Raw genomic sequence first — 24999 nt, forward strand, 5'->3', positions numbered from 1 at the left:
GAATTTGCCTCCTGCTCTGATCTCATGGGATGGGGTGGGGGAATAGAGTTAATACTTGGGGGAAACAAGTTGCTTATTGTTGCTTGTTTGGATTTTATTTCCTTGTGGTTTCATGTTGCAGTGGGGAAGAAAATGAAGTAATACTGTGGTGGAGGACGGAATGTGAAGAAGCATATCGGTTTTAATGCTTGCTGCAGTGTAGCAGACACCTGCCATCTTCCCGGGAGAAAAGGAGCTTTTAGAAGCTCCACTTTCTATCAGGATTCCCAGGAAGAAGGCTGAAGTCTTCAGCTCTGAGCTCTGCCAGTGTTTTGGTAATAGCTGTGGTTTTGGCACCAAGGCAACAGCCTTACTCTGGAGGGCATCAACAAAATCACAGTGACAACTGTGGCAGTATTGGCAGTATGCCTGTGTGAATTTAGCTTCTTACACCCTTGGCATGTGATTGTTACAAACAACACTTTAATCTGCCATTACCTTTTCTAATTACAGGTCAGTGAAGAAACACTACCTGAGAACAGTCTTCTAGCTTTTAGGCTCTGTATTTCTTTACAGCCAAGAGATTGTATATTAAAAATGATTCATAGTTGCAGCTGTAGTGCACTCCATTTAAGGTGAAAATTATCAGTATGAAGGATATTTTGTCTAGAAGAGCATCAAGTGAAGGATTTCCCATAATGACCTTGCGTGCTCTTGAACTTTGAAGTCCTCATGCCTGAGTAGAGGAGTAGCAGTTCACTCTACACCCAGTATATTTAAGCAGCCCCATCCAATGCACTTCAGATAATTCACACCAGTAATTCTGGTGAAGCATGATATTCCCTAAGTGTCTGGAGGTGGAGGAGTAGGAACCAGGGATCCCTATTCCAAGTAAGAGGATCAAGTCATAGGAGACTGCATTGCTTTCTTTGTAAATCCAGTTCAAATCCTGATTTAAAGTCTAAATGTCCAAGATCGCTCTATCCCCTTCTTACATACCACAGAGGATTGCTGCACAGTTTAGGATGTTGGGAGCTTTTGTTCAGCAGAATGCAGAACAATAGAAATGTGGTTTGGGATGGAGGACTACAGAACTGTTCTTAGGAAGAGTTAGCACTATACCAGACCGTGGTGGGGGGGGGAATAATACTAAAATACCATTCTCCTTCATTTGGATCATCTTATAGGCTTTGTGATTCACTATTTCCAAACTTTTTAATATGAGATGGTTTCTTTTTCTGCTAAATGTGCAGGGAATTGAAGACCTTCTTTAAAATGTTAGTCTGTAGAACCTTCATATTCAAAGCATTATAAAAGTGTTAATTTGTTTTAAATATACAAGAGAAGTGATTACTCAGTAGCTTAACTAAAATTCGTTTTAAAACATTCTTCTTATGCTTTATTCAGTAGAACTTTTGGTTGAACTTGCAGTGGTTTGTTTTCAGCTTTTCTAATGAGTAGAGATGTTAGCTGGCTTGCTTGATCCTGAGCTGCATGCTGTGCTCCGTTTCTTTCTCAGAATTTCTTAAAACACAAGGTGGAATAACATGGATTAAAACAGAGCTATAATCATTGAATCTAGTGTACATAATCACTTTTTAAATACAGGAGCTTTAAACAAATGTAAGGGAACTTAAAGGATTGTTTTACAGCCTCCCGTGTCTTAAATTACTGCATCATTGCTGGTAAATAATAACAGTTTAGATTTCTCCAGTAAATGGCTAAATGCATTTCACCATCAAGAAAAAAAAGATTGAAAACATTGTTTACTTGAGCACCTTAAAAGAACATGTCTGTTTAAGCCCTCACGTAGGTAGGTTCTTTGCCAATATAGGGAAATTAAAATGAGAATGCTGCTGCAGGGAAAATGCTTATTTCTTGTCGTCTTTGTAAACAAATCACTGAAGATTTTTCCCTTCGCTTTTTTTCCAGCTTTCATATTCACTGATGTGATTGATCTCACCTCCAGTAATTAACCATGAACACATTACTATTTTAATTAACTTCCTTACAAGATAAGAAAGAATTCTCTTTAATGATTCTCAGTGGGTATATTCTCTCAGCTTTTATTCTCCCCTTTGTATAAGCCTATCAGTGTTATTTCTCAAAGGTAGTGAGTATTATTAACTTCATTTTACAGGAGCAGAAGCGTTCAGAATGAGACTTGACCGTGGTTACATACTGATGAGGTGTTGCACTAGGGATATGTTTGGGTACAGTGTGCTATTCTAATGGCAGTGGTTCACTGCTACTCTTTTTGCTGATCCTGAGCTGGCCTTTCAGATCTGGTTAGAAAACTTAAATTTTTAGTCTTAAACAACAGTTCAGAGAACTTTTAACACCAATTAAAAACAACAACAAAAAACAACTCCCAATATCTCCAACCGAATTATATCATGACAAAAAACAGTCTTTTGATCGCTATAGTATTTGTGTGTTGTATATAGTACAGATTGAAGAGTCATGTTCCATACGTGGTGGAGGGTCGAACACATGGGATACTTCCACAAAAAAACTGCACCCAAACCTTGTTTGTTGTTCTTGTTTGGATGCAAGTAGTCATAAAAATGGAAAATTTTACCACACTAGGGATTGCATGTATAGTCCTCCTCTGAAAGAAAGTAGTGGTAACTGCCAGTTTTCTTTCTCTATCCCTTTCTTGGGGCTAAATTTTGGACATTGCTGACATGCCAGCATTGTTCATAACAACAGTGCTCCTCTACAAGTACGGGATCTCTTTTTTTTTTTTTTAATCCATCCTGCCCACCCAGTACTTTGCCTTACTGCTCCTACCCAGTAGGGTGTTAAATGGTGATGATAGTGCTACACTGAAGACAGATCTCTCTGGGACTACAATTACTGGTTTTATTCACTTAGCTGGCAGAAGGTCATTAAATGATTGCAGTTGTCAGTCCTCACTAATGTGGGCAAGCATTCAAGCCATTGATCTAGCAGGGAAATACACTGAGTTCCATTACTAGGCCACTGAGGCAGCCAGACTCTTTAGAGGGCTGCTGGCAAGTTAAATACCTTTTTTTTTTTTTTAAGTGTTGTGCTAGTAGTGTCATGTAGGTCTGTTGAATAGTCATTGGGTTTCCAAAGAAGAGGACTCATATTTAATAAGTTGTATGGACAGGTATTTCTCTGTTTTCTGCCACAGGATGATTTTGAAACTGGAGCAGATTTGCTGAACAATGGTAATTGTAGTTGTTTACTTGTTGGGGAACCCATGATACTTGTGAATAAAATATTGAGCACTCCATTTTTATAGGTGTCTATGCAACTGCAAAATAAGTATAGGGATGTTTTATAACATTACGATTTTCATTTAATTATTTAAAAGACTCTCTGGAATGTAACTAATACAAATTTTCAATGCTGTTGGTGGATTTTTGAACTTCTATTCTCACCAGCTCTTCCTGAAGATATTATTATATCATGGCTTTGTGAAAGGCAGAAGGTAGACACTTATTCTCTTTCAATCCCCTTGTTTTCTCCACTTCTCTTCTAGTTCTGAAGGCTCGCTTCTTGAAATCATATAAAATGTTAGTAAAAATTACCTCAAAAAATCATTGAATCCATTGAGGTCCAAGAGTTAAGATACTGGCTTTTCCTGCAAGAGCCAGCTGTTACTGCCTGGCAGGTGATATTGCAGCTGTGAAGAGAAAAACCTGTGGCAGAGCTGCTGTAATAACTGATGGACATTAAAACTGGGAAAGAGAAGAAACTGCAGTGCCTGAATGTGTTGTGGCACGTGGTAGCAACATGGTCATATACCCATGTACTGGAGCTAGCCATTGTGGTTTCCAAGTGTGCTGGGATCTGTTGCAGGTCATTTCTGCCTGCACCACTACAGACTGGCTTTTATCTACTTTGTGGATAAAATCCTTCAGCTTCCCTAGACAATCTGTCCCAGCGTCTCACTGTATTTATTGTTTAAAAAAAAAAAGCTTCTGTTACAGGGGAGTGAGGTGTCCACCAGTAGGTCTCACCTAAATTCCTTTACTACACTTGCAATGCATTGCTGTGCATCCCTCTCAGACAGGGAAGACAGGCAATTTTCTTCCTAGTTACAGCAAACTTCTGTATATTTAGAGACCGTTACCGTGTGTCCCTTCTTTTTTTTCTTTAAACTGGAGAAAAGTGCAGTCTGTTCAGTTTTTCTAGTGGATTGTCCTCTGCGCCTCCTATCACTCTTAACGCTCTTCTTCCTTTTCCCTAGAATCTCTTTAAATGGCCAGCACATGATGTGCCATGTTTTAAATTGAACCACCATACTGTAGCTGAGGCTTTGTAAATGTTAAATACAGCAGAAAGGATTGCTTCATATGTCATATTGCATGTGAGACTTCTGCCTATTTGTGCCAGTAGAGGGTTTTCTCTCTTGTCTCAAAAATCATTGTTTGCTCAGGTTCAGTTTGGCATGTTTGAATATTTCCAAGACGCTTCTCTGAATTATTTTTTCAGTCAGTAGTTCCCCACCCTATAGGTGATTGCACCTGTCTGAGTATAATGTGTTGAATTTCTGGCCTTATTGGATTGTATTTTACTTTTTCATGTAGTTTTGTCTTACGTTTATTTCTCTATCCAAAAAGCACTCCCTTGTCCCCTCTTTGGTGCAGTCTTGGTGCTTTCTGTTAGTAGTGAAGCTTCCCTGCAGTTCCGTATTCCGTTCAGATACCTCACAGTGCATGAATCTCTTTCTGAATGATGTCCCTGCAGGCTACCGAGGAACTGGGGTGTTTTCAGAACAGAAATGGCTCTGGCAGAGCTAGGAGGTTTGTGTTTCAGGGCTGCAGGCCTCTAAATACACAAAAGTTAGTAGCTAGTTTATGCAATCATATATTAAGCTTGACATGATACAACTGATGAAAAGACATTTAACATAGTAGAGCAGCCTACAGAGAACAAACCAGGACGTTATTGCTTCTTTATCAACTTGTTTTATTGTAGCACTTTGGAGGTTTAGTCATGGACCATGTTTAGCAGCATCCTGAAGAGCTATACAAACGTACGCCATAGCAGGGCCCTTACCAACCACAGCTTGAAAGCAAGGCAGAGCAATAAATTGTGTCTGGAAGATTAATATGCTAACTACGTATTAACTACATTGAGGTGGCAAAAATTATAATTAGCGATATCTAAAAGTAATGAAAAGTGCCCATAAACTTTATATATGTATTACAGCAGCCTGATAGAGTTCTACTTGTGCTCTTCACCTAGGCCCGAAGCTGCGTGGTGGATTAAGGTGATTGTTGTTGTTAATTAACATTCATCACCATGGTAGAAGATGGATGGATAGAGTTGAGTGGTGAATATTAATAGTAAATAACAATTTCAAATGTTGGAGAGATCTTAAATAGACGTGCTTCAAATAGTGTAACTAAGTTGTTCATAACCTGGGAGTCCTCTAGAAAGTAAATAAAGCTTTGTGACTACTGCTTAAAGCAGACTTGGCAATTGAAAGGAAAAAGGGAAGCAAATACTAACATATTTGTAAACTGAAGTGATGACTCTTGCTTCTACTGTGAATGTGATTACCTTAGTAAAGGATGCAATTTAAGTAAGATGGCCACACAATAGTTATGAGTAGTTCAGTTTGTGCTGAAAAAACAATTCTTACTAAATAGAAGTGAGAGGTATTTGGAGAACCTCTTCAGGGTTTATCTTCTGTCAGTGTTTTTTTTGGCAGAGATCAAAATGGCACAATCAAGCCTCTTAATATTATGTTGGTGTTGCTAGACTCTCAACAATATAGTCTTCATTTTTTTACTAAGCACAGAAATTTGTGCTTGTAGGTAAGGCAGAGCTAAAAAAGCTTCTTTGTCAATACTGTGTGTTTTTTTCTTCAGTCTGGAGAGGTCTGGTGGTTGGTTTTCTTTTTCGTTAAATTGTCATTTTGCTAGTGAAAAGATGGGACAAAATTAAAGTGCTTTGATAAGTATCTGAGGCAGTTGTCAGCTTCTGTATGTGGAGCACTCTTATTGCGTGGGATTGTTCAGGAGACTCCTCTCTTACCCGTCCTCAGTGTAAGATCAGAAACATTAAAAATCTTTAGATGACAATATCTTGGCATATTCTGAAAGAATGCTTTTCCCAAAGAAAAGGAAGGAAGCTAGCACTTTGCTTTCCACCCAGAAACAGTTCAGTCACTAGTTATATGAGTTTTTTTTCTTTGGGTATTTGTCTGCTTATGATCTGGTGCGAATTCATCAGTGCACGATTTTATTAAGGGTAATCTAGTTTGCATCTTCATTTAGCAGTTGATTTGATTTTATCAACACTGCCCGGAGGTACCAATAGAGTATCATCTTTCCGTAGATTAATTATTTCTGCTCTGTCCTTGAGACATGTTCCAGAATTTATGGGATAAGGGAAGCCTCCTAGAAGCATCATCGTTTTTCATAACAACTAGTTTTCAAACTGTGCAGATGAATGATATCTGCTTGCTTTTCAGACAGTTTATCAATTACTTTTGAAAGTACTAATGCACAGTGATCACTGGTAGTGCCTGAAAATAGATAACCTACAGAAAAGATTCAAAATATATAATGGTACAATACCTGAAATCAGATAATCTTTTACGAATAGGAATATCCGTAACACTTTCTCCTTCCATTTGTTGGTGTCTGGAAGTTGCATCATAAAGTGAAATTTTTGCAGGGTTGTGTTATACTCATTTAGTGTATTTTTTCCCGGTTGTTACAGCAATATCACAAACTCATTCCCATCATTCTTTTCTGCTTCCTGCTACTCACTGGGTGATTTTTTTCTTCATCATAGAACGAGTATTGTAAATCTGAAAACAATAGATGAGCCTGAAGTGTCCTATCTCCACAAGTGAAGAGGCAGGCACCAAGACACAACTGTTAAAATCAACAGGATCTGACCCTTAGAATTATTTTCTTCTAAACAGGCTCCCTAGGTATTTTCTAGGACTTTAATTTGACCGTTTTCGAGTGTTGGTGTTTTTTCATTCTGCTGCCCTTTTGTTTGATTTAAGCATGTAGGCGTGCGAATGGGGAACTTTAAATTCAAGCTTAAATCTCAGATACTAAATTTTTAGTTATACTTTGAGAAATGTCATGTAGAAATGTTTCACTGTACTTTTAAGTGACCTGTTTTTCTGTAAGTTCTTGAGGATTCTGTAACATGCATTGTCCAGTGTAGGTAATCCCTGTTTGTTTTCGAACCAAAGAGTAGAAATGAAGAGTATGACCTATTTTTTCAGTACTGCACTAACCACATGCAGAGCTTCTGTAGGTGTGTAGTGATTTAGAGTGCCTGTGTTTTTGGGTAGCCAGTGACATCTCTAAACAGGATATTATTTTCTAAGGAAGAAAGAGCAGATCACTGAAACTGTCCAGCTGTTGGAAGTCATAAATCAAGCTTCTTGGCAGTTTAAGTGAGGGTCCTCTGGGGGGCTTCGACACAAGCTGGGTACTTGACATCACCAGTGTCAAGACTGAATTTGTTCTGTGCGAGAACTTCTGGAAACAAGTTTATGGGCTAAATTTGAATACTTTGAATACTCTAGATGCCCTTGCATTAGGAAGAAGAAACAACAAGGCTTGGGTTATCTTTTTGAAGCCTGCAAGAGATCAACAGCAGAGCTGTATTGAGAGAACCAAGCAAGTTCTGAACAAAATAGAATCAGGAAAAGCTGAATTAGCTGGTTACTATTTGAGTGAATGTACCTCTTTCTCAGCACATCCAATTAGATGTGTGTTTCTATCACGGTATAAAACCATAAATCAGAATAGTTATTGTGGAATAGCCTACATAACGTAAGTTCTCTCCCTTGCTTACCCCAGGGTAAGTTGCCTCTACACTTGAAGAATAAAAGTATTTATCATTACAACCTGAATTTCCAGCATGGTACAGACAAATGATGTTTGCTTTCAAATGCATACACGGTGTTACAGTGAATTGTCTCCTGTCAGAGCAGATTTCTCAGTGAAGTAAATCTTGATTTAATGAAAGAAGTTGCACTAGCCAGCAGCTTGTTACTTACACATTTTAGTGTTACTTCCATTGAGACATCCTTTTACTTACTTCATGCTGTACTACTTCACACAGTAATACATTTCTTGAATACCTAAGTACAGAGATAATGCAGGAAAGAAACCCTAACTTTTGTAGGCCTTTGAGATGTTTTTCTGTTTAACATGACTGCAGTATACATTTAACTCAGAAGGTAAAGTATATCGACCTGATATGTCTCTCCACTGTACACTCAGGTTTTTTTACAGCAAATTGAGAAAGAAAAGGAATAGCTATATTCCAGTGGCAGATGCTAATTGTTCTGTTGTACGGAGCTCTGCGATCACTTTGAAAGGAGCAAAGATTAACGTTGAAAGAGAAGCCAACAAGTTGGTCAGGTTGCAGAAGTGGAGTAGAGGGGATTCCTTGGATCCAATTCACCACTAAGGGTTTATGTAATAGGAATGCTGCCTCTTAACTAATCAAGAAAAATGTGATTTAAAAACATTTTCTGCCATGCCTGCCCTGCAGGATTTCTGAACTTTTGACTGCATTTTTCTCTTGCCTTTCCCACCGCCACCCTGTGAGCTACCTCCCTGCAGTCATTTGCAGCTAGGCAGCTGAACTTAGCAAGAAGGCATTTCTTCGAAAAGACCATCTCCTGGCACTTCGCCTCTGTCAGCATGAGGCTGCTTTTTGTCCCAGCAGGTGGGCAGTGAAACAATTTCTCCTAAAAGGTTTCTTGATTATTTTCATAGTGCTTTTGCAAATGTCTTTAGCGAGTGCTCTTCTTCCTGGGTTGTACCTGCATTAATTCTGGCTGTACTGAGTTACTTTGGCCTTTGTCCAGTTCTGTATTAAGCAAGTTTTGCAACCTGCACAGAATTGCTTCAAAGCTAATTTAAGGGACTTAAAGAAGATTGATGAGGATTCCCCTCTGAAGAAGGGAAGCCTCAAATGCTGTGGATTTGCTGTGTAGTGGTAATAGCTCCCTGTTAATTCTCCTGGCTTCTAGCTCATCCTGTGTATGTGAGAACACAAAATGGTGGCTAGCAATAGCTTCTCGTACAGATTGCCACTGGCTGGCTGCCAGAACTGCCCATTGGGCCACTGGACTTCAAGCGTGGGTCCAGACTGGGGTGCAGACTGGTTCTGTGGGAATCTGAGATTTCTGCCCCGACATCTCAAGCGAGGAGAGGATTTTCGCCCTGCCTGCTGGTGCTGATGTTTTCAGACTTGGTGATGTGAAGGCAGGGTCTTTGTGACTTGCCTCCCTGAAGTGCTGAGTAGCAGCTGCTAGGGTTTGTCAGTGGGAGGTGTTGCTACACAGCATCGGTCAGCCTTGGGTGCTGCATACCTGAATACAGGTTCAAACACCCGGATGCCGCCATCTGTGTAGTCCTGTGCTTCCCTAGCACTGCATGCATCTTCGTGGTGGCCACAAGTGGAGTCACAGCAGCCCTCTGAAAGGGCAGACATTCCTATCTAGCAGCACAAAACAGCTAAATTTCACAAGACTGCTACATGCTGTATTTGTTTCAAAAGAAAAGAAATTATCTCAGTAGAACTGTAGTAGAAGACATGGGAACAAAAGTCGTTTTGAAGGCATTGTCTTGTTATTCCCATATTTAAGTTACTGAACACACGATTTTAATGATGACTGTTCACTCGTGATTTGTATGCCGCCTTAGTTTTTGTAAAATTCTTTGGCATTTTAGCACAATGAATGTCAGTGCTGTGACAAATCTTACCTGGTTTGGATCAAGCACACGCAGACATGGAAAGAATTATATCTGTGGTATGTGGCAACTAATCTTGAAAGAGAGATTGAGAGAGACGTTTTTAGAATCACTAGTGTCTTTCTAAGAATGATTAGCCTACTGTGATTTAAAGGGTGTTTGCAAATCCCAGAAGTCAAAGTTTCTTTTCATATGTAAAATTCATGTATATGCAAGGAATAATTCTTTCCGAAAAGCCGAACTAATCACTTCTTAATTGGATTTTAATTCTCTTCACTATTAATGAGCCAGAAAAATTAAAATGTTTCTAGACATTCAGATATTGTTTGCAGCTTAAAAATATACACATTAGACCTATTTAGATAAGATTTTTTTAATTATTTTGCGTTTCACAGCAATATTTCAAAACCTGTTTTGAATCTTACCTTTCTAAGGTTAATTTAAAATCTGTACAACTGTAGGGGGCAGGTTTTTTGCTTAGGATGATTTTCAGTTTTATAAAAGTAAAGGGGTTTCAGATGTACATGCCCTTTTTTCCTTGAACAACTGTGATTACATTCATCCTTCCATCTCTCTATTTTGTAAATGGACAAAAGATTTTTAAAAGTGAGAAAAAGTGAAACCAAATATTTGCAAATTGCTGACTATTTTTAAAAGTGGAAGTTTGTATTTAATTTCAGCAGCTTAAAGTACTTTTAGCCATGTGATGCAGTGTGAGTATTTGCACAGATTCATTTTGTTTGTTGTGATGATCATATCACTTCCTTTTGTATAAAAAGATATTGATTTCATATTTACTCACAGGAGAAGCACCTAGTGGATGGCTGCCAAAATTATTTTTAATTCAGTATGTAAGTCTCGATATCTAGCTGTATTATCTTAATAGAAAAATAAAAGGAAAACCTTTGTTTTCAACCTCTCTCTTTCAAACCCTGTTAACTTTTCAAAAGCTAAACTACTGTGTGAAGGAGAGGACGCTTGTCAATGCAGAGGCAGAAATGGACAAACTTAGCATCTTTCTGAATTTAGGTCTGTGACTATGATGCTAGGTTGTGGTTTTCCTATTTCCTAAGTAAAGATCACATAACAAATTCTGAATTTTTAAAACAAGCAATAGTTAGGAGGGCAAAGACCTTCATAGAAGTAAAGGTACAGAACATTTTTTATCCTACTTAACCAGTAAGTAAAGTTACAAATCGTATCACACAGCTGTTAACTGCATTTACTTGTAGACCTTACTCTGCAGAGTTAAACTTCCAGTGTCTTTGTTAGATGGAAATTGTGCATATGTTGTTTTCAAATGCTAAAGCTTGTTTATTGAAATATATATATATATATATATATATGTATTTATGTAAGAAAGAAGAATGACAAGGATTTTTGTTTGTAGTTTAATCCTCAACTACTCTGTAGTAATGTAGCTGTGCAAGCAGCGTTGCTTTCTCTCTGGATCGTACTAATAAGAATAAGGACTCTAAATTAAAGCTTCTGGTTCCAGTGGCTGAATTGAGAGTGATTCTTTCTAGCACTGAGACCCCTCTGCCGTGTGACAGATAGGGACATTGCTTTGCTTTCTATCTGTGCTAATAGCTGTAGTGAAATGAGAGTCTTTATTTGAAAATATGTGAGCAATGAGTAATATAATGTGGCTAGCACAAGTGGATCACTCCTAACTGTGATAAAGCAGAAAACACTAGTACCCTTTTATGAGCATTTACTCTTGTAAAAGCTGTCATCTTCTAAAATTAGGCATGAAATGTCATCATGGGAAATTCTTTAGGGCTTGCCCTTTCCAGTTTACCTTAATCTTTGAGATAGAAGCACGTCCCTTTATTGGCTACATGAATAAACCATTGGACTTGCTTCAGAGATAACACCTAATTTAAAGGTGAGATTGAATCAGTTGTTGAAAATAGTCTATTTGGAGAAGCTTAAATAGCTTCGTATATCTCGGTGTCTCACTGAATTGATTTTCTCCCCCTCCCATTTGTTCATCTTGGCGGGAGAGGTAATCATTATTTTAGCGAAGACAGGAATGAAAACTCTTAAATTGCAAATGTCACCTTGACGTGCATCTTTTTTGTTGAGTTTTCATTTAATGGTGTGTTATTTAACCTTAACTGATGATGATGAAAGCCCTACTGAAGTCAGTTTTCAGAGTTGTTTAAAGAAAAAAAAAAAAGTCTCTTGGTCAGAGAGAAACAAGAAAATTAGTGGTGTCCTTTAATCATCAGGCAATGACTGGCCAACAACATTGAGTGTTACTGGAAACACAGAAGGGCCAGGTGCTCACTTTGTGTAAATTGCCGGCAAGAACTGGAGCTGATGGATAGCATTTCAGAGAGGAGTCTCTCCGGAATGCCTCATCTCTGCCTCAACAGTTCTCTTGTCCATCAGCTGTTTTATTTGGTTGTAGTGTTCAGTTTGTTTGTGGCGTCTAGCTAAATACTTAAAATATGTTCTCTTGTAGTGAGTTCTGATAACCACTTTAGGTAAGATATGTTTGTGGCAGTAGCTGGAAATCTGTGTGAAAATGCCTTCAGTGTTTTGTTCTGAATGTTTCCATCTAATGAGAACTAAAATACTGAATTTTACCTAGAATAGTCCTACATGATTTGGTGAAGCCTTCAGACATAGAAATAGTTTCATTTGAAATTTCTCACGTTTCCTTAGCCATGATCAAATTAAAATCAAATGTGCTTTTTTTTGGCCATGCTATGTGGATTTCCGTGTTTCACATTACAGGCAGTGCTCAGAATAAACGTGTTGCACAGGATCATATTACTGTTGGGTTTCATTAGTTATAAAAATAGATCCCGTTGATCATGTATGCTTTATAAAATACGATAGGTCTGTTTCCTTTAAAAGCACAGAGGTTGTAAATATGCAGTGAAGTACGAATGTAATCCTCTGTTACTTCTTCTATGTTCTAGTTAGACTAGAAGCTGCAAATACTGATACCAAAATGAAAGCAATGAGAAGTAGTCAACCAGAACTTGAGGATGAGCAGTAAGCTCCATTCACACCCACATTTTGTTGACTGTCAAAATGAGATGTGCTGGATCCTAAATTAGAACATGCACGCGGATACATGCATCAAAACAACCAGACATGGGAATTATGCTAAGCAATTGCAGTGGATATTTCTGTACATGGAATTGAGCTTTTATCTTACTACAGTGCTGTGACAGTAGTAGAAAGGCATATGTGAAAGCATATGCTGTGTGTGGATGCTTGGTATTTGGGGAGTTGGTTTCCTGAAAACCAGCAGATAGCTGTGTTGTCTCACTGTATGGTTTTGGGGGTTCTGCAGTGCTAGCAGTCCTGGTTCTAACTGCTGGGAAAATACACCAAATATACTGCAAAAGTATCTGCCATTGGTTGTGTTACCACCGTGATGAGGTGAAGTGGTTGTTGAGACAGCTTGGAAAGACTGGCTGGTGCTTGATCCATGTTTGCTGGATCGCCTTCTGCTTGTGAATAAATTTGTATTTTTACAAGCAAAGACCACTGCATCAACTGCAATAAAATAATTCTCTGTGATTTTAGCAGTACAAGAACAAGTGTTCAGGGAGTTTTTACATATTTGTCTGGGAGTCACATAGCTCTTTGTTATCCAAAGCAGTGTAACGTTTAGTTGGGTCTCACTAAGTCACTACCCTACCGTGAGTTGTTTCTTCTCTGTACACTATTCTCTAGTGTCAGAAATTTAGAATTGTTTAAAATGAAATAAATTTAGAAATTAAAATTTTAGATTAAAAATCTGGCTTTAACTCTGTTCATTCTCCTTGCCAGCTCAGTCAGGGTATAGGATGTATAAAAATGATACAGCCATACCCTTTGCATTGTCTCACTTTGATGTTTTCCAGAGCTGTTAAACAACCAAGCTGGTGATGGCCATTACTTAACATGACCAGGTTGAGTATAATACGTGAGGGAAAAGGCTGTAGCAATTGGTGCAGATTGCTGAGGAAGTTTTACAGCAAGGAAGGGATAACCTCTACTTCTCGTTTACAGCAGTTACATAGAGTTACAACAATAACAGCGTTTCACATTTCTTCTTGTCTTGTCTTAGGTTTTCTACCCTAGCAAAGATGGTACTAAGATCCCAATGTTTATTATTCACAAGAAAGGAATTAAATTGGATGGTTCTCATCCTGCCTTCTTGTATGGATACGGAGGGTTCAACATATCAATTACACCAAGCTACAGGTAAGCGGGATAATTTATGCCTTCTTCCAAAGTATCTGATGTTAATAACTGTCAGGACTGAGAGCTGGATGGATTATGGATCTGATAGAGTTAAGGATTTCAGGTCCTTGAAAAGTAGGATGGGGCCACAAGGACTGTACATCAGTGTTCAGGCAGCGTTTATCTGCTCTGCTAGTTCTGAATTCAAGGGTCACAGAAGAAATTTGTGTCAGACTAGAGAAGTGCCATGCTTTTCAGAGGTTTACAGCAAGCACCCTACTCGTTCAGTTATAGCTTAACTTCTTCCTCCTTTGTCACTAACAGAAAAGCATGTGGACATAATGAATTAAACACGTTTTTGAGCATTCTGCTGAACTAATAACATAGGAATTTTCCTTTTTATCCTTTTTATCAATTTATACAATTACTTGTGACTAAATATTAAAGAAAATATGTATTTAATGTAAATTATGAAAATAGTTGTGGTTTCATATTATACTTATGATGAAATTGTCAGAAGCAAAATCATACGGTGTTCCTTTATAATCAGGAAAGAGAAAAGATGATTCTGTCTCGAGGTTTGTATGATGCAGGCTCTGCATATGCAAAGCAATGCATTGTAAACCAAAAATGCTGTTTGCAAAACAGGATTTGTAGCCCTCAAAAGCCATAAGCTTTATTGAATAGATCATCTCTTTAAAGAAAATGCTTATTTCCTCAGCAAGGTAATTTGAATAGACTTAGCAAAAGTGGCACTGATTGTCTTAGAGCTTTTAATACATAACAAGTGCTCCTAGGTAAGAGGCAACAAGAAATGCAAAGGACTGAATGGAGAGCAGTTTTTCAGACAGTAGAAGAGCAGCTCACTAACGCAAAAGTAATGTATTATTAAACTGTCCTATTAAATTTGTGTGCTACCAGTCTTGCTTTAGAGTCAGCACATTTCAATAAATCCTTTGTACTGCTTGCTCTTTCAGGTCACTGTGACTGTATTTCTAAATAGCATTTACAAATTCTGGTCCTCTATAGCAAATACCTTGTCTAAGAATGGACCTCACATCTTGCAGTGTGTGATTGTTTGAAAGTTTTTTATATGCCTTGTAAAACTACATTTTTAATTTCCTGTAGTTCTTGTGAGACACAATTATATAACCAGAATAGGTTTTAAATTCCTTTTTAGATTAGACTCGAGCATTGATTTATTACAGTTTATTGTAGATGCTGAAAACTGTGATAAAACCTACCATGTTTTCTTTTCTAAAGTAAACATAATGTATTTATTGATTTGGGTTAAAATTTCACATACTGCAGAGCAGACATGAGTTGGTTGCTGGCAAAAGCAGGAAAAAGTATCTCACAGTATGTTGTTCTGTCTCCCTTCCATTAGCCCTGATGCTTGCTGGAACCTTTGCTCGTTTCCCTCACAAGGATGGCAGAAAACTGCTAACAAAAAGAATGGGTGGTTTTCTGCCATTTTGGCAAGTTAAGAGTTGACTCACAGGAGTCCAGCAAACATGAGCAGGCAGCAGGAAGGTGTAGCTGACAGAAGAGAGGAGGAAGGGAGAGGAGGGAGCAGTGACCTAGATCTTCCTGAGCCCCATGAAACTGTACTCTTGTTATACCGTTGGTTTAAATAAGAATATGAACCTGCAACGGTCCCTTAAAAGTAAACACACAGTGAACTATCAGTCACCTCCAGATCAACATCCATTATTCCAGTAACAGTGTAAAGAAAACACAGATGTGCTGCACCTCCCTCCTCATTCTCTCCCCATACCAGCAACACATCCCTTCTCAACCTTTCTCTTTCTAAAAGAAAAATAAGAAAAGCCAAAGCCTTGGAATGCATCTTTATCTTTAGTAAACTCAGAATTGCATACTTGATGAGGAAGCATGTTCCAAAAGTAAGCAGACAAGATCAGGGAAAGAAATTGTAATAGAGAACCTATGCCAGAAAGGTAAGACTTCTTTCTAGCTTCCCATTTACTTGGGGGATTCAAGTAACATGTGACTATGTCCATGTCACTATATACTGCAGTATTCAGGAGTAGTTCCCAGCTTGAAGTGCTGCTCCCACCACAGCCCTGCACCAGTCTTTTTTTGTAGATGAACTCAGGCACGAGTGCTAGAAAAGAGCCACAGTACAGTCAAGGCTGAGGCCTGCCACAGAATCAGCCTACTTGTCAGACACCACCAACAATAAAACACTGTGTTTCTGGGTAAATATTCCTGATTTTTATTTGAACTTAAGGCTCTTGTAACTTTTCACAAAACGTGCCCATTAACAGGAGCCTGCTCTTGAGCTTGAGAAACTAATTTTTGCTCTATTCAGAAACAGATATTGCTTTTCACTTATTCTTTAACACACACACTTCTTTTTTTTCCCCCTGAAAATAAGAGAAACAAATCAACAAGTTAGAGGATCCAAAAATAACTACGAGGCTGAAGTCATTAAGTCAGTTACAGCAGTGTTTTATTTTTGAATACAAGCATGCATCTTTTATGTTCCTTTGGACTGAAGAGCTGTATTTGGTAGCATTTCTAATATGGTGCACACTAGAGCACTATCATTAATTATACAGCTTGCGTGGCAAGTGAAAGTTAAAATTGATGGAATCAGCATCTGTGGCTTCGCAGAGCAGCTGTGGAAATGGTGTTGCAAACCCACCAATAATGCCACAGGTTCTGCTAATTACACTGCAGGAATCAACGCGTTTCGCTGTGTTGTTCTGTATGTACCTCTGTAGGTGCAGTAGAAGCAATTTCTAATGTATCCAGAAATACATCTGATTGTGAAGCAGACTGAAATTTTATTTCACTGCTACAGGGCCAGATTTGAGCAAGCCTATAAGAAAAGAGTGCAGGGGAAGTCCGTAAGCCCACAAAAAGGTCAAGCAACACAGCATAGACCAGTGCAGAGTGCAAGATTACTCCTCTGTTACCACTCCCTTCAGCTTCACAAAAGCCAAGAAAGCAACAAAGTCAAGTGACACAGGATATTTTTCCCTACCACCATCAGCCTGCATTCCTCCAAAGAAGAAAGCTGCAGTGATCAGCTGTAATACCCAACAGTACACCATTAGTTCTGGGAAAGCGTTCTTGTTCCTTGAAGCACAGCTCCTCATGTTGTTCTGTACTGCAAAAAGTACTTTTTTCTTTTTTTTTTTGTTTTGTTATACTTCTTAAAAAAGAGTAACAGGGATAGGAGAGAGCTCTCCAGGGAAAGTACTGCCCTCTCCTCCCTCCGCTGACCTTGTCAATCTTTCCTTCACTTTTTCTTTACCCTGCTTCCAGGAGAAGACAAACAGGGCTGATGAGAAAAAGGCTACAGAGACTGTTAAGAAGGTCAGGGAGCCATGTAATGAGGCATTTTCTGGACATCCAGGGCTACTGGGCAGTTAGCTATGACTCAAGCAGCAAGTTGACTTGAAATTGAATCTGGAAGCAAAAACCTACCTGGAATAACGCAGGAGGCAATAGCAGGGTTTGGTTGAAAATTTATTTTTGTGCCAATTGCTTCGGATTTTCACTTAAAAGTTAGTGAGTCCTGATTATATGCTAATAAAACCTGATTCCTTGAATTTAAAGACTGCTTTGAGAAAGCTTGTTATAAGCTTTAGGCACATCTACCTCAAAGTGTTGGTCAAGTTAAGACTCCCGACTCACTTTACCACTAACTATACCCAAGTGGGTATTAATTGGTTTTTGCAGTGACGTTAGTAGATATGTAAGTTGTGGGGTATGGCAGTAATATTATCAGAAGTGCCTAAATCACAGTAGTATTGCTGAGATTGAACACAGGTGTACTAAGCCTTACTTTGGCAATATAATGATTGTTCCCAGACCCTGGAATTCATCCCACTGAGGATCTGTGTGATAGAAAGAGCATTTGCTCGGGGAAATGGGAACTACCTTCCTATAATAACAGTGACTGACTGCATTAGGAACTCTTCTGAAATTAAGTATCTTATGAGATCACAAGTCACTGAGGCCCCTCTGCAAATTACCTTCAAATTAGCATCTACGTTAGAGGAGTCTCTGTGGACAGGATGCACTCAAGAATTTGGTTTTGCGTTGCTCAGATTCTTTGTTGGTTAAATATGCTGATTCCTCAGATAAGCACAGTCTCTTTCAGCAAATGGGAAAGATGGACTCTGTTCTGGCATGTTTTGTTTCTTAAATATTCTTAGGCAATATATTTGCGTAACAAATTCATACCTTACCTTCAATTCCTGTTCTTTTACCTTTGATTATTAGAAGATCAAGTAAGTTGGACCAAAATTTCTATTGATTCTGTTTGGGACAGAGACAAGGAAAAGTAGTGCAGAATATTCTGGGAGGTTTTGTGACTTTAACATAGCAAAAATTAAGAAGCCATCATCTAATGGGTTAGGCTACTATCAGGTTACTCTGTGTCCACATTAGCAATGTATCAACTTGTAGAAATCAGGCATCCTGGAGTTTGACAGAATAATGGTCTCTGACCTGTGCACAATTGCTTGAAGAATATAAATCTTACATCTGATCAGCATGTCCTAGTGATCTAAAGAAAAATATGATTCACAGTGATGGACTTAAGAATTGATCTTTACAGAAGCAGAGAGAATTCATGCCTCCTGAGCCATCTGATGGCCACAGATAAGCAGCCCAGGCTGAAAATTTTTCCTTTGGGTTATGGAAGTACAAAAATCTCTTACCAGTCATCCTTTTGCTTTTCTCTTTGTTTTCTTAATCAGTGGTATATACTGTCAAGACAAATGCCAGTACATAGGTAATTGCTTTGGGAGGTATGAAACGTACTTATTTTGATACTACATCCATGTGTGAGACACTGTAAGACTACTGTCTTTCAGGACATTTCTGATAAGCAGTAGGGGGACTTAAAAATAAGAAGGCCCAACCCTTGCTCTTGTCGTTGAATAGGATTAATTTTTGCAGGCAATGGTTTCTTGCAAGAGCAAAGATTTCAAGAAGATAAGAAATTTTAACCTACTAGGAAAAAAAATTGTTGGGATTAAGTTTGAATATATTACTGTTCCCTTTGGCATATGCATGGTTTGCCATCTGGAGCTTTTGCTATGTTAAGCTACTGCCTCAACAGATCAGAGATCTATTTTTCTTCTTAATTGTTAAATATAATCTGAGTTACTTCAATCCCTTTTAAAAATATAGTAATAACTTCGGTACTTTTGCAATTTAACATTTTTCTAAAAATTCATGCTAGGTTAGCTTTCAGACAGGTTTGAAAGATATCAGGGAAGGCAGAACTTGTAATTTCAGTTTTTACTATTTGTTATGCATTTAACAATGCAAGTAGAAAATAATGAGGGAAGGGGATTGACCAGAACTTGACTGCAGACCCTGCAGAACTTTTCTTTGCAAACACAATTTTATAAAGGTCAAAGAAAAAGTGTTAAGCAGAAGCTGAAAATACCAGCCCATAAGCAAAGGTCACGTGCTGATCATAAGTCTTAATTCTTTGCTTTCTTCATTTGGGCTAAACCCTGAAAAAGCGAAGGGCCCTCCACAGAGGAGCAGTTAGAAAGCCATGGGGATCCAGTGGTACTGTACAGCTTTTGTCCCCACACTGAAGGCTTCAAAGATGATCAAAAAATGGTGACGTGTCTTGGAGGGTTGTCTTCTAGGCAGAATCACTGGCTGCTCTCCTCCAAAGTGCAGAACTAAGGGAGCAGTGCAGGTTCCTTTTGAGAGACTGCAGAGTGTTTCATTTCCACAGAAAACCATTGAAGAAAGCCTGGCTACTGAGGTTTGCTGTCAGGGCAGGACTTTGCTCATGATTTCATCATTGATCTTGGGAGAGATCTTTTCCTAAAAGTATTTTTATAAAAGTGTTAGGAATGTAAGCGGTTGGAAATCTGAAAATAATCCTTTGTTTGCTTTTTCAGTGTGTCCAGACTTATTTTTGTGCGACACCTAGGAGGTGTTCTAGCAGTGGCAAACATCAGGGGCGGTGGTGAATATGGAGAGACCTGGCACAAAGGTAAATCAGTCCAAGCAGAGGAACAAAACTGCAGGCTTAGCCGTGAAGATGACAACGTTCTTTCTTTCCCTCTTCCATACTCATATCACCTTTTGGCTTGTAGTTATTCCATAGAAAAGTGGTTTTTTTTCTTATTCAAATATATATATATGTACATTTTTTTTCTTATTCATATGACGTAGCTTGTCCAGTGTTATCTGATATTTCCAGTGAATTTTTGAAACCTGCTTTAAAATAGTTTTGTAAAAAAACAATATATTCCAAGAAAATTCTTACATTTTTTTTTAAATAAGATGACCTTCCTAGACTCACAGCATCTGGAAATCTAGCTATTTATCTGAACTATCTTCCAAAAATGTCTGTGTTGCAAGAGATCTGCCTCACTTTCACATACCTTTTATGTTATGTGTAGTTGCACGTAACCCCACAGTTCTAGATCCCCAAGGCAACACCAACTGACTGCTTAGTCTTTCTTGGTATCACAGAAAGGAGTTAGCCATTTGCAGAACCTTACAGAAGGTGTGAACTGTGGTGTTCAAAATGCATCTATTCCAGCTTTGTATGTTAGAAAACAGACGTCAACAGATTGGTTTTGCACAATTTATGAATAGGCCAGGTTTCATTTTTTATTTAGAGAATGAGATTTTCATACAAACTTCAGTCAGCTCCACAAGTGCAGTGGCATATCACACACTCTGTACTCTTAGGAGGTCCAGCTTCTTGTAGACAGGCATTCTTAAAGCTGCCTTCAATGCTGCAGGGAAGCCAGGTCACTCACTACAGAACTACGTCAATCTCTTTCCCTTTTTCTTAGTACCTTTGATGTATTACTCCATATTTTTGCAGTACAGTCCTTGTTTAAATCCTTTGATTGCCTTTGTCAGCTTGTCTGATTGTTGACAATTTTCTGCATCCCTTCACTAGAGGAAAAAGCTGAAGAAAGTCGCACTCAGCTGCATAACGTACACAGTCATTATTCAGTGATGATGCCTTACTAATATCCCAAGAATTTGATGGATAAGTTGCTGGAGATGATGTCAGTTAGGCAAATGGACCAAAGCAGTGATATTTATGATGCAACAGTTTGCATTGGGAGTAATCCGTAATAACTTTGCATCAAACAAAATGGTATTCCCAGATCATTACATCTGTCTATTTTCATTTCATCTGTGGTAACTTTTTGTCTGGGTCATTTCCTCACAATTGAGTTAAAGATGTAATGGTTTTATAAATAGAAGCTATATAAGCTTGCAGATGCAGGATATTATTGCTAAAGGTGAAGTATCCTTCATTAATTTTAATTTGCCGATTGATTTGTAATAGGTTTTAATAAAATTTATCTTAATATGATAATGCTTTTTTTAGTCCACCTATTTCCTGCTTAGTTTTGACCCAAGTCTTTTATTGCAGTTGCGAAATTAGATATGCATCTGTTCTTTGTTAACTCTAAAAGCAATTACAGAAGACTGTTTAACTGTATAGACAGGTTTCTGACCTGACACCAGATCAGAACTTTAAGCAGAGTAGTAAGATTTATTTCTCCTTTGTTGCCACACTTTTGAAGAATTTTTTCATTGTCCCAACATGTCTCTCTTCTATAGTCTTGTTAATGTGAGAATGATGTTTGTTTTAAAAAAATAAGTTACTGACTCCAATCCTACAAGGAGATCTATATGACTAAAAAGCTAGAGTTTTCTTACCTGGCTTTTTGCAACAGAGAAATGAAGCATCCAGGGTAAGCTGAGTGTGTGGGATCATTGGATAGACAGTGGAGACAGTGACACCTCCAGATGATAGCTCATTCCACTTATTTTAGAGTGAAGTCCTTATTTGACCACAGCCATATATCATCTGATTTGAAAGCATAATAGAAAAAAAGGTAAATTGCCAGCCACATATTCTACACCCAGGAAATTAGAAGTCCTTATTTTATATAGGAGCGAATTTGAAGTTTTATTCCCTTAAGAAAGTGCCATTGTGTTTAATGCTGTTAAAGTCCCATTAAATCAAACCTCAAGTGGATTGTATGTGGTCATTTTGTTTATATTTTGCAACACAAAGCTTTTAGCTTTAATTTTTCTGGTTTGGAATGTTACCTGGCACTCATTCCACGGTATAGGTATGTATTATTCAGAGTTTCTGAAAGCATTAGAGTTATCGACAGAACCATTTTATACTCTGTGTTGAAAGAATCTTTCATTTTTGCTGTCTTTCTGACCTGTATCAATTATTAAAATGTTCATGAAACTGGAACTGTTCCCAGGTATTTTTGCACACATGTTTTTCTGAATAGATGGTATTAAATGGATTTTATGGAATTGGAATCAACTGATTTGTTTTATTTGTGTGCTAGGTGGTATCTTGGCCAACAAACAAAATTGCTTTGATGACTTTCAGTGTGCTGCCAAATACCTCATCAAAGAAGGCTACACATCTCCAAAGAAGTTGACTATTAATGGAGGCTCAAATGGGGGCCTATTAGTTGGTAAGAACTGCTTGTATGTTTCCTGGGTTTGGTGCTTTCCTGGGGTTTATCAAAGTAAGCAGACTAAAATGTATCAGATCCTCTTCTTCAAGGATTGCCAGAATGTCAGTGCAATAATATATACCAAGCATTAAATTCCACTTCAGTTCCACTTCATTTGACATTCCCAAAGAACATTGGAATTCTGCAGTCTAACAAATGCTGACTGTTAAAAGCCATGCTTACTATTACTTTCTTATGTGCTAGAGCAAACCCTATGGTAAAATCAGAGAGTAAGAATGCTTTAAAAAAAAGGTTAGTTATTTTAATTTATTTCTTAAGGCTAATTAGTATGAATCAATAGCAGAACAAACAGAAAACCTGTTATATAGCATCAGGAAACTTTGTATGTTGCGTAAACCAGAATCCCATGTTCTGCAGTCCTTCATCAGTTTCTCATTCAGTCTTTCTGTAGTCATGCATTCAGATTCTTAGAGGGAAAATGAAAACATGACAGTTCTGCATTTAAGGTCTCTGTATAGAAACACGTTGAGTGCTTGACTGTACTTTAATTGTGTAGAGTTAAAACAGGACCACAAATAAAACCATGCAAAATGAAATGCAAAATGCAAGTACAGTTACTTGAAAAAGTCATGGTCTTTTGACAGCCTATGTAAACGTAATACCATTGTTACAAAGGCATCTTGTTCACACACAATATACTACCGTGTTCTTAAATTCAAGGAAATTAATAGCCTTCTCAGAAAAGCTTTCACAAAAATCCCATAGTCTAAGTAGTATTTAAAGAGCTACAGAATTTATTTCTGATTATATCCCAGTGTCTAAAAGTGGTAGAAGAAAAAGAAATGATTTTATTCAGTCTTGAAAGGAGAAGGAAGTGCAAAGGAATAATGTTGAGGTTTGTTTGGATTTCTTTAAACAACATGAAATACATATGACAGTATGACAGAGATGAGCTACTCATGAGAAGGAAAAAAAGCATATTTCAAGTTCATAAACATCTGGTTTATAGAAAAAGAGCAGATTTAGTAGGACCACCCTTTGCATGCTCTGTTTTTTATACTCCTCCCTATTTATCTGCTGCTGAATACCGGCTCTATTGATTTTTGTTTGTTTTTGAGTAAGCTAGTATCCTCTCTAAGAAACAAGATTTGGAGTTACACAAGTTTTTGGTCCAAGCCATGTTGGCTATTCCTGCTTTCTTATTTAAAAAAAAATCAATTGTTTTAAAAACAAATAACATCTAAAGTATACATGTAAAGTTGTATTTTTGCTTTCTGCATATATCCTCCTAAGTTACAGATGGCAAGAGGTGTTTGTGCATTGTAAGTAAGAACATCGATAGAAATGGATGAAAATAAAAAAGGAAAAATGGTTTGCACACCACTGGGAGTGCAAGCACTGCACAAGTCCATTTTATGTGAGCACAAATATTTATCTGAACATTCAGTTATGCTGTATAACATGTTGGAAGTTTAAAATGGTATTTTCAGAAGCTTACTTGGACTTCAGTTTCACTCAGGATGGGATTCATCCTACCCAGCTTTAGCCATCAAAAAATCTGTGTTTCTGCCTGAACAAGTCAGCTGGGCTCCTTGTTTTGGTTAGGGGAAGCAAGTGACATCTGCAGAGTGCACAGCATGCCACTGTGAGACAGGTGCTGTGAGTCTAAACCCCTCTGCTGTGAAAAGCCTAGTGTTAGAAACGTTCAGTTGCAATTGCAGGCTGATTACAATCCAGCCGGGTTTTCTTGCTCTTACTGAGCCAGATAGGGATTTTTCTTGACTGGGTAAAATTAGGTGAATTTAGGAAATACTTGTAAGAGTTTTTTCATCAAAGCAAACCTAAATTTTGCAATAGTTGTTCCTGCAACACTAGAGAACATAACAGATATTTTAGGTGCAAGGACACAGTGCTAGGTTTTCTTAGTTTTCATTTATTGAGGAAAAAACTGACAAGGAAGAGTACTGTTATTCTTCCAAACTACTGTTTCCTTTTTAGGCTTAACTAACAGGAGGTGCCTCTGAGGAGTGCAGGGCTCTGAGCTCTTGCCTCATTCAGCTGCAAAACAAGACTTCCTTGTCCTGCAGAGTGTCATCCCAAAGCTTAGCAGAGTAGCACAGCTGTGAGCTGAAAACCTCCTTCATGCAAATGCAGTGTTCGACCTCTTGTGTTTGCTTGGACAAACAGTTCCGAGGTTCTGAAATCTTATTTTAGTACCAAATCTTAAAGCTCAATGTGTAGAGGGGTAAAACTCATGAGTAAATTCTTGTCCGAGGTAACAGTTCATCAATGCATGTAATTATGGCTAATTAAAGGGGTGCAGTGGGAACTGATGAGTCTCCATAAGTGTTTTCTTACTGAAGTAACAATTCAGAGAGCTAAGAGCAGCAGTTTTGATACAGTCCCAAGCAATACATGGTGCTTCAAGAGATTCTGCAATGAAGGGTACTAAAATTCAATCTTACGATAGGTATTTTGGCTTTTTTTTTCCTACCAGAACAGCATTTCTGTTCAAAAAAGGAAATAACATTAAAAGGAGGGGTTTGATCAAAAGATACAGATAAAAGGATGACGACCTTTTAGGCAGCAGCTGTTTAAGACACCATACGTACCTTATG

The 24999-nt window shown here is 38.0% G+C and overlaps 1 protein-coding gene and 1 long non-coding RNA gene across 2 annotated transcripts in view; one reads left to right on the forward strand and one right to left on the reverse strand.

Annotated features, from left to right (window-relative positions):
* PREP (prolyl endopeptidase) overlaps positions 1-24999 on the forward strand; it is a 103945-nt gene that overhangs the window by 72506 nt on the left and 6440 nt on the right. The window contains exons 11-13 of the mRNA XM_048079192.2: positions 13777-13913; positions 19799-19893; positions 22247-22378. Coding sequence (XP_047935149.2) covers positions 13777-13913; positions 19799-19893; positions 22247-22378 — 364 coding nt within the window. The remainder of the gene's footprint in view (positions 1-13776; positions 13914-19798; positions 19894-22246; positions 22379-24999) is intronic.
* On the reverse strand, positions 1346-4653 carry LOC106032620 (uncharacterized). Its single transcript, XR_001204954.3, has 3 exons — positions 4553-4653; positions 3540-3634; positions 1346-1503 (listed from the first exon to the last, which is right to left on the reverse strand). It is a non-coding gene; the product is annotated as an uncharacterized lncRNA (long non-coding RNA).

Source organism: Anser cygnoides, chromosome 3 (genome assembly GCF_040182565.1).
Source record: "Anser cygnoides isolate HZ-2024a breed goose chromosome 3, Taihu_goose_T2T_genome, whole genome shotgun sequence".
Taxonomy (NCBI): Eukaryota; Metazoa; Chordata; class Aves; order Anseriformes; family Anatidae; genus Anser; species Anser cygnoides.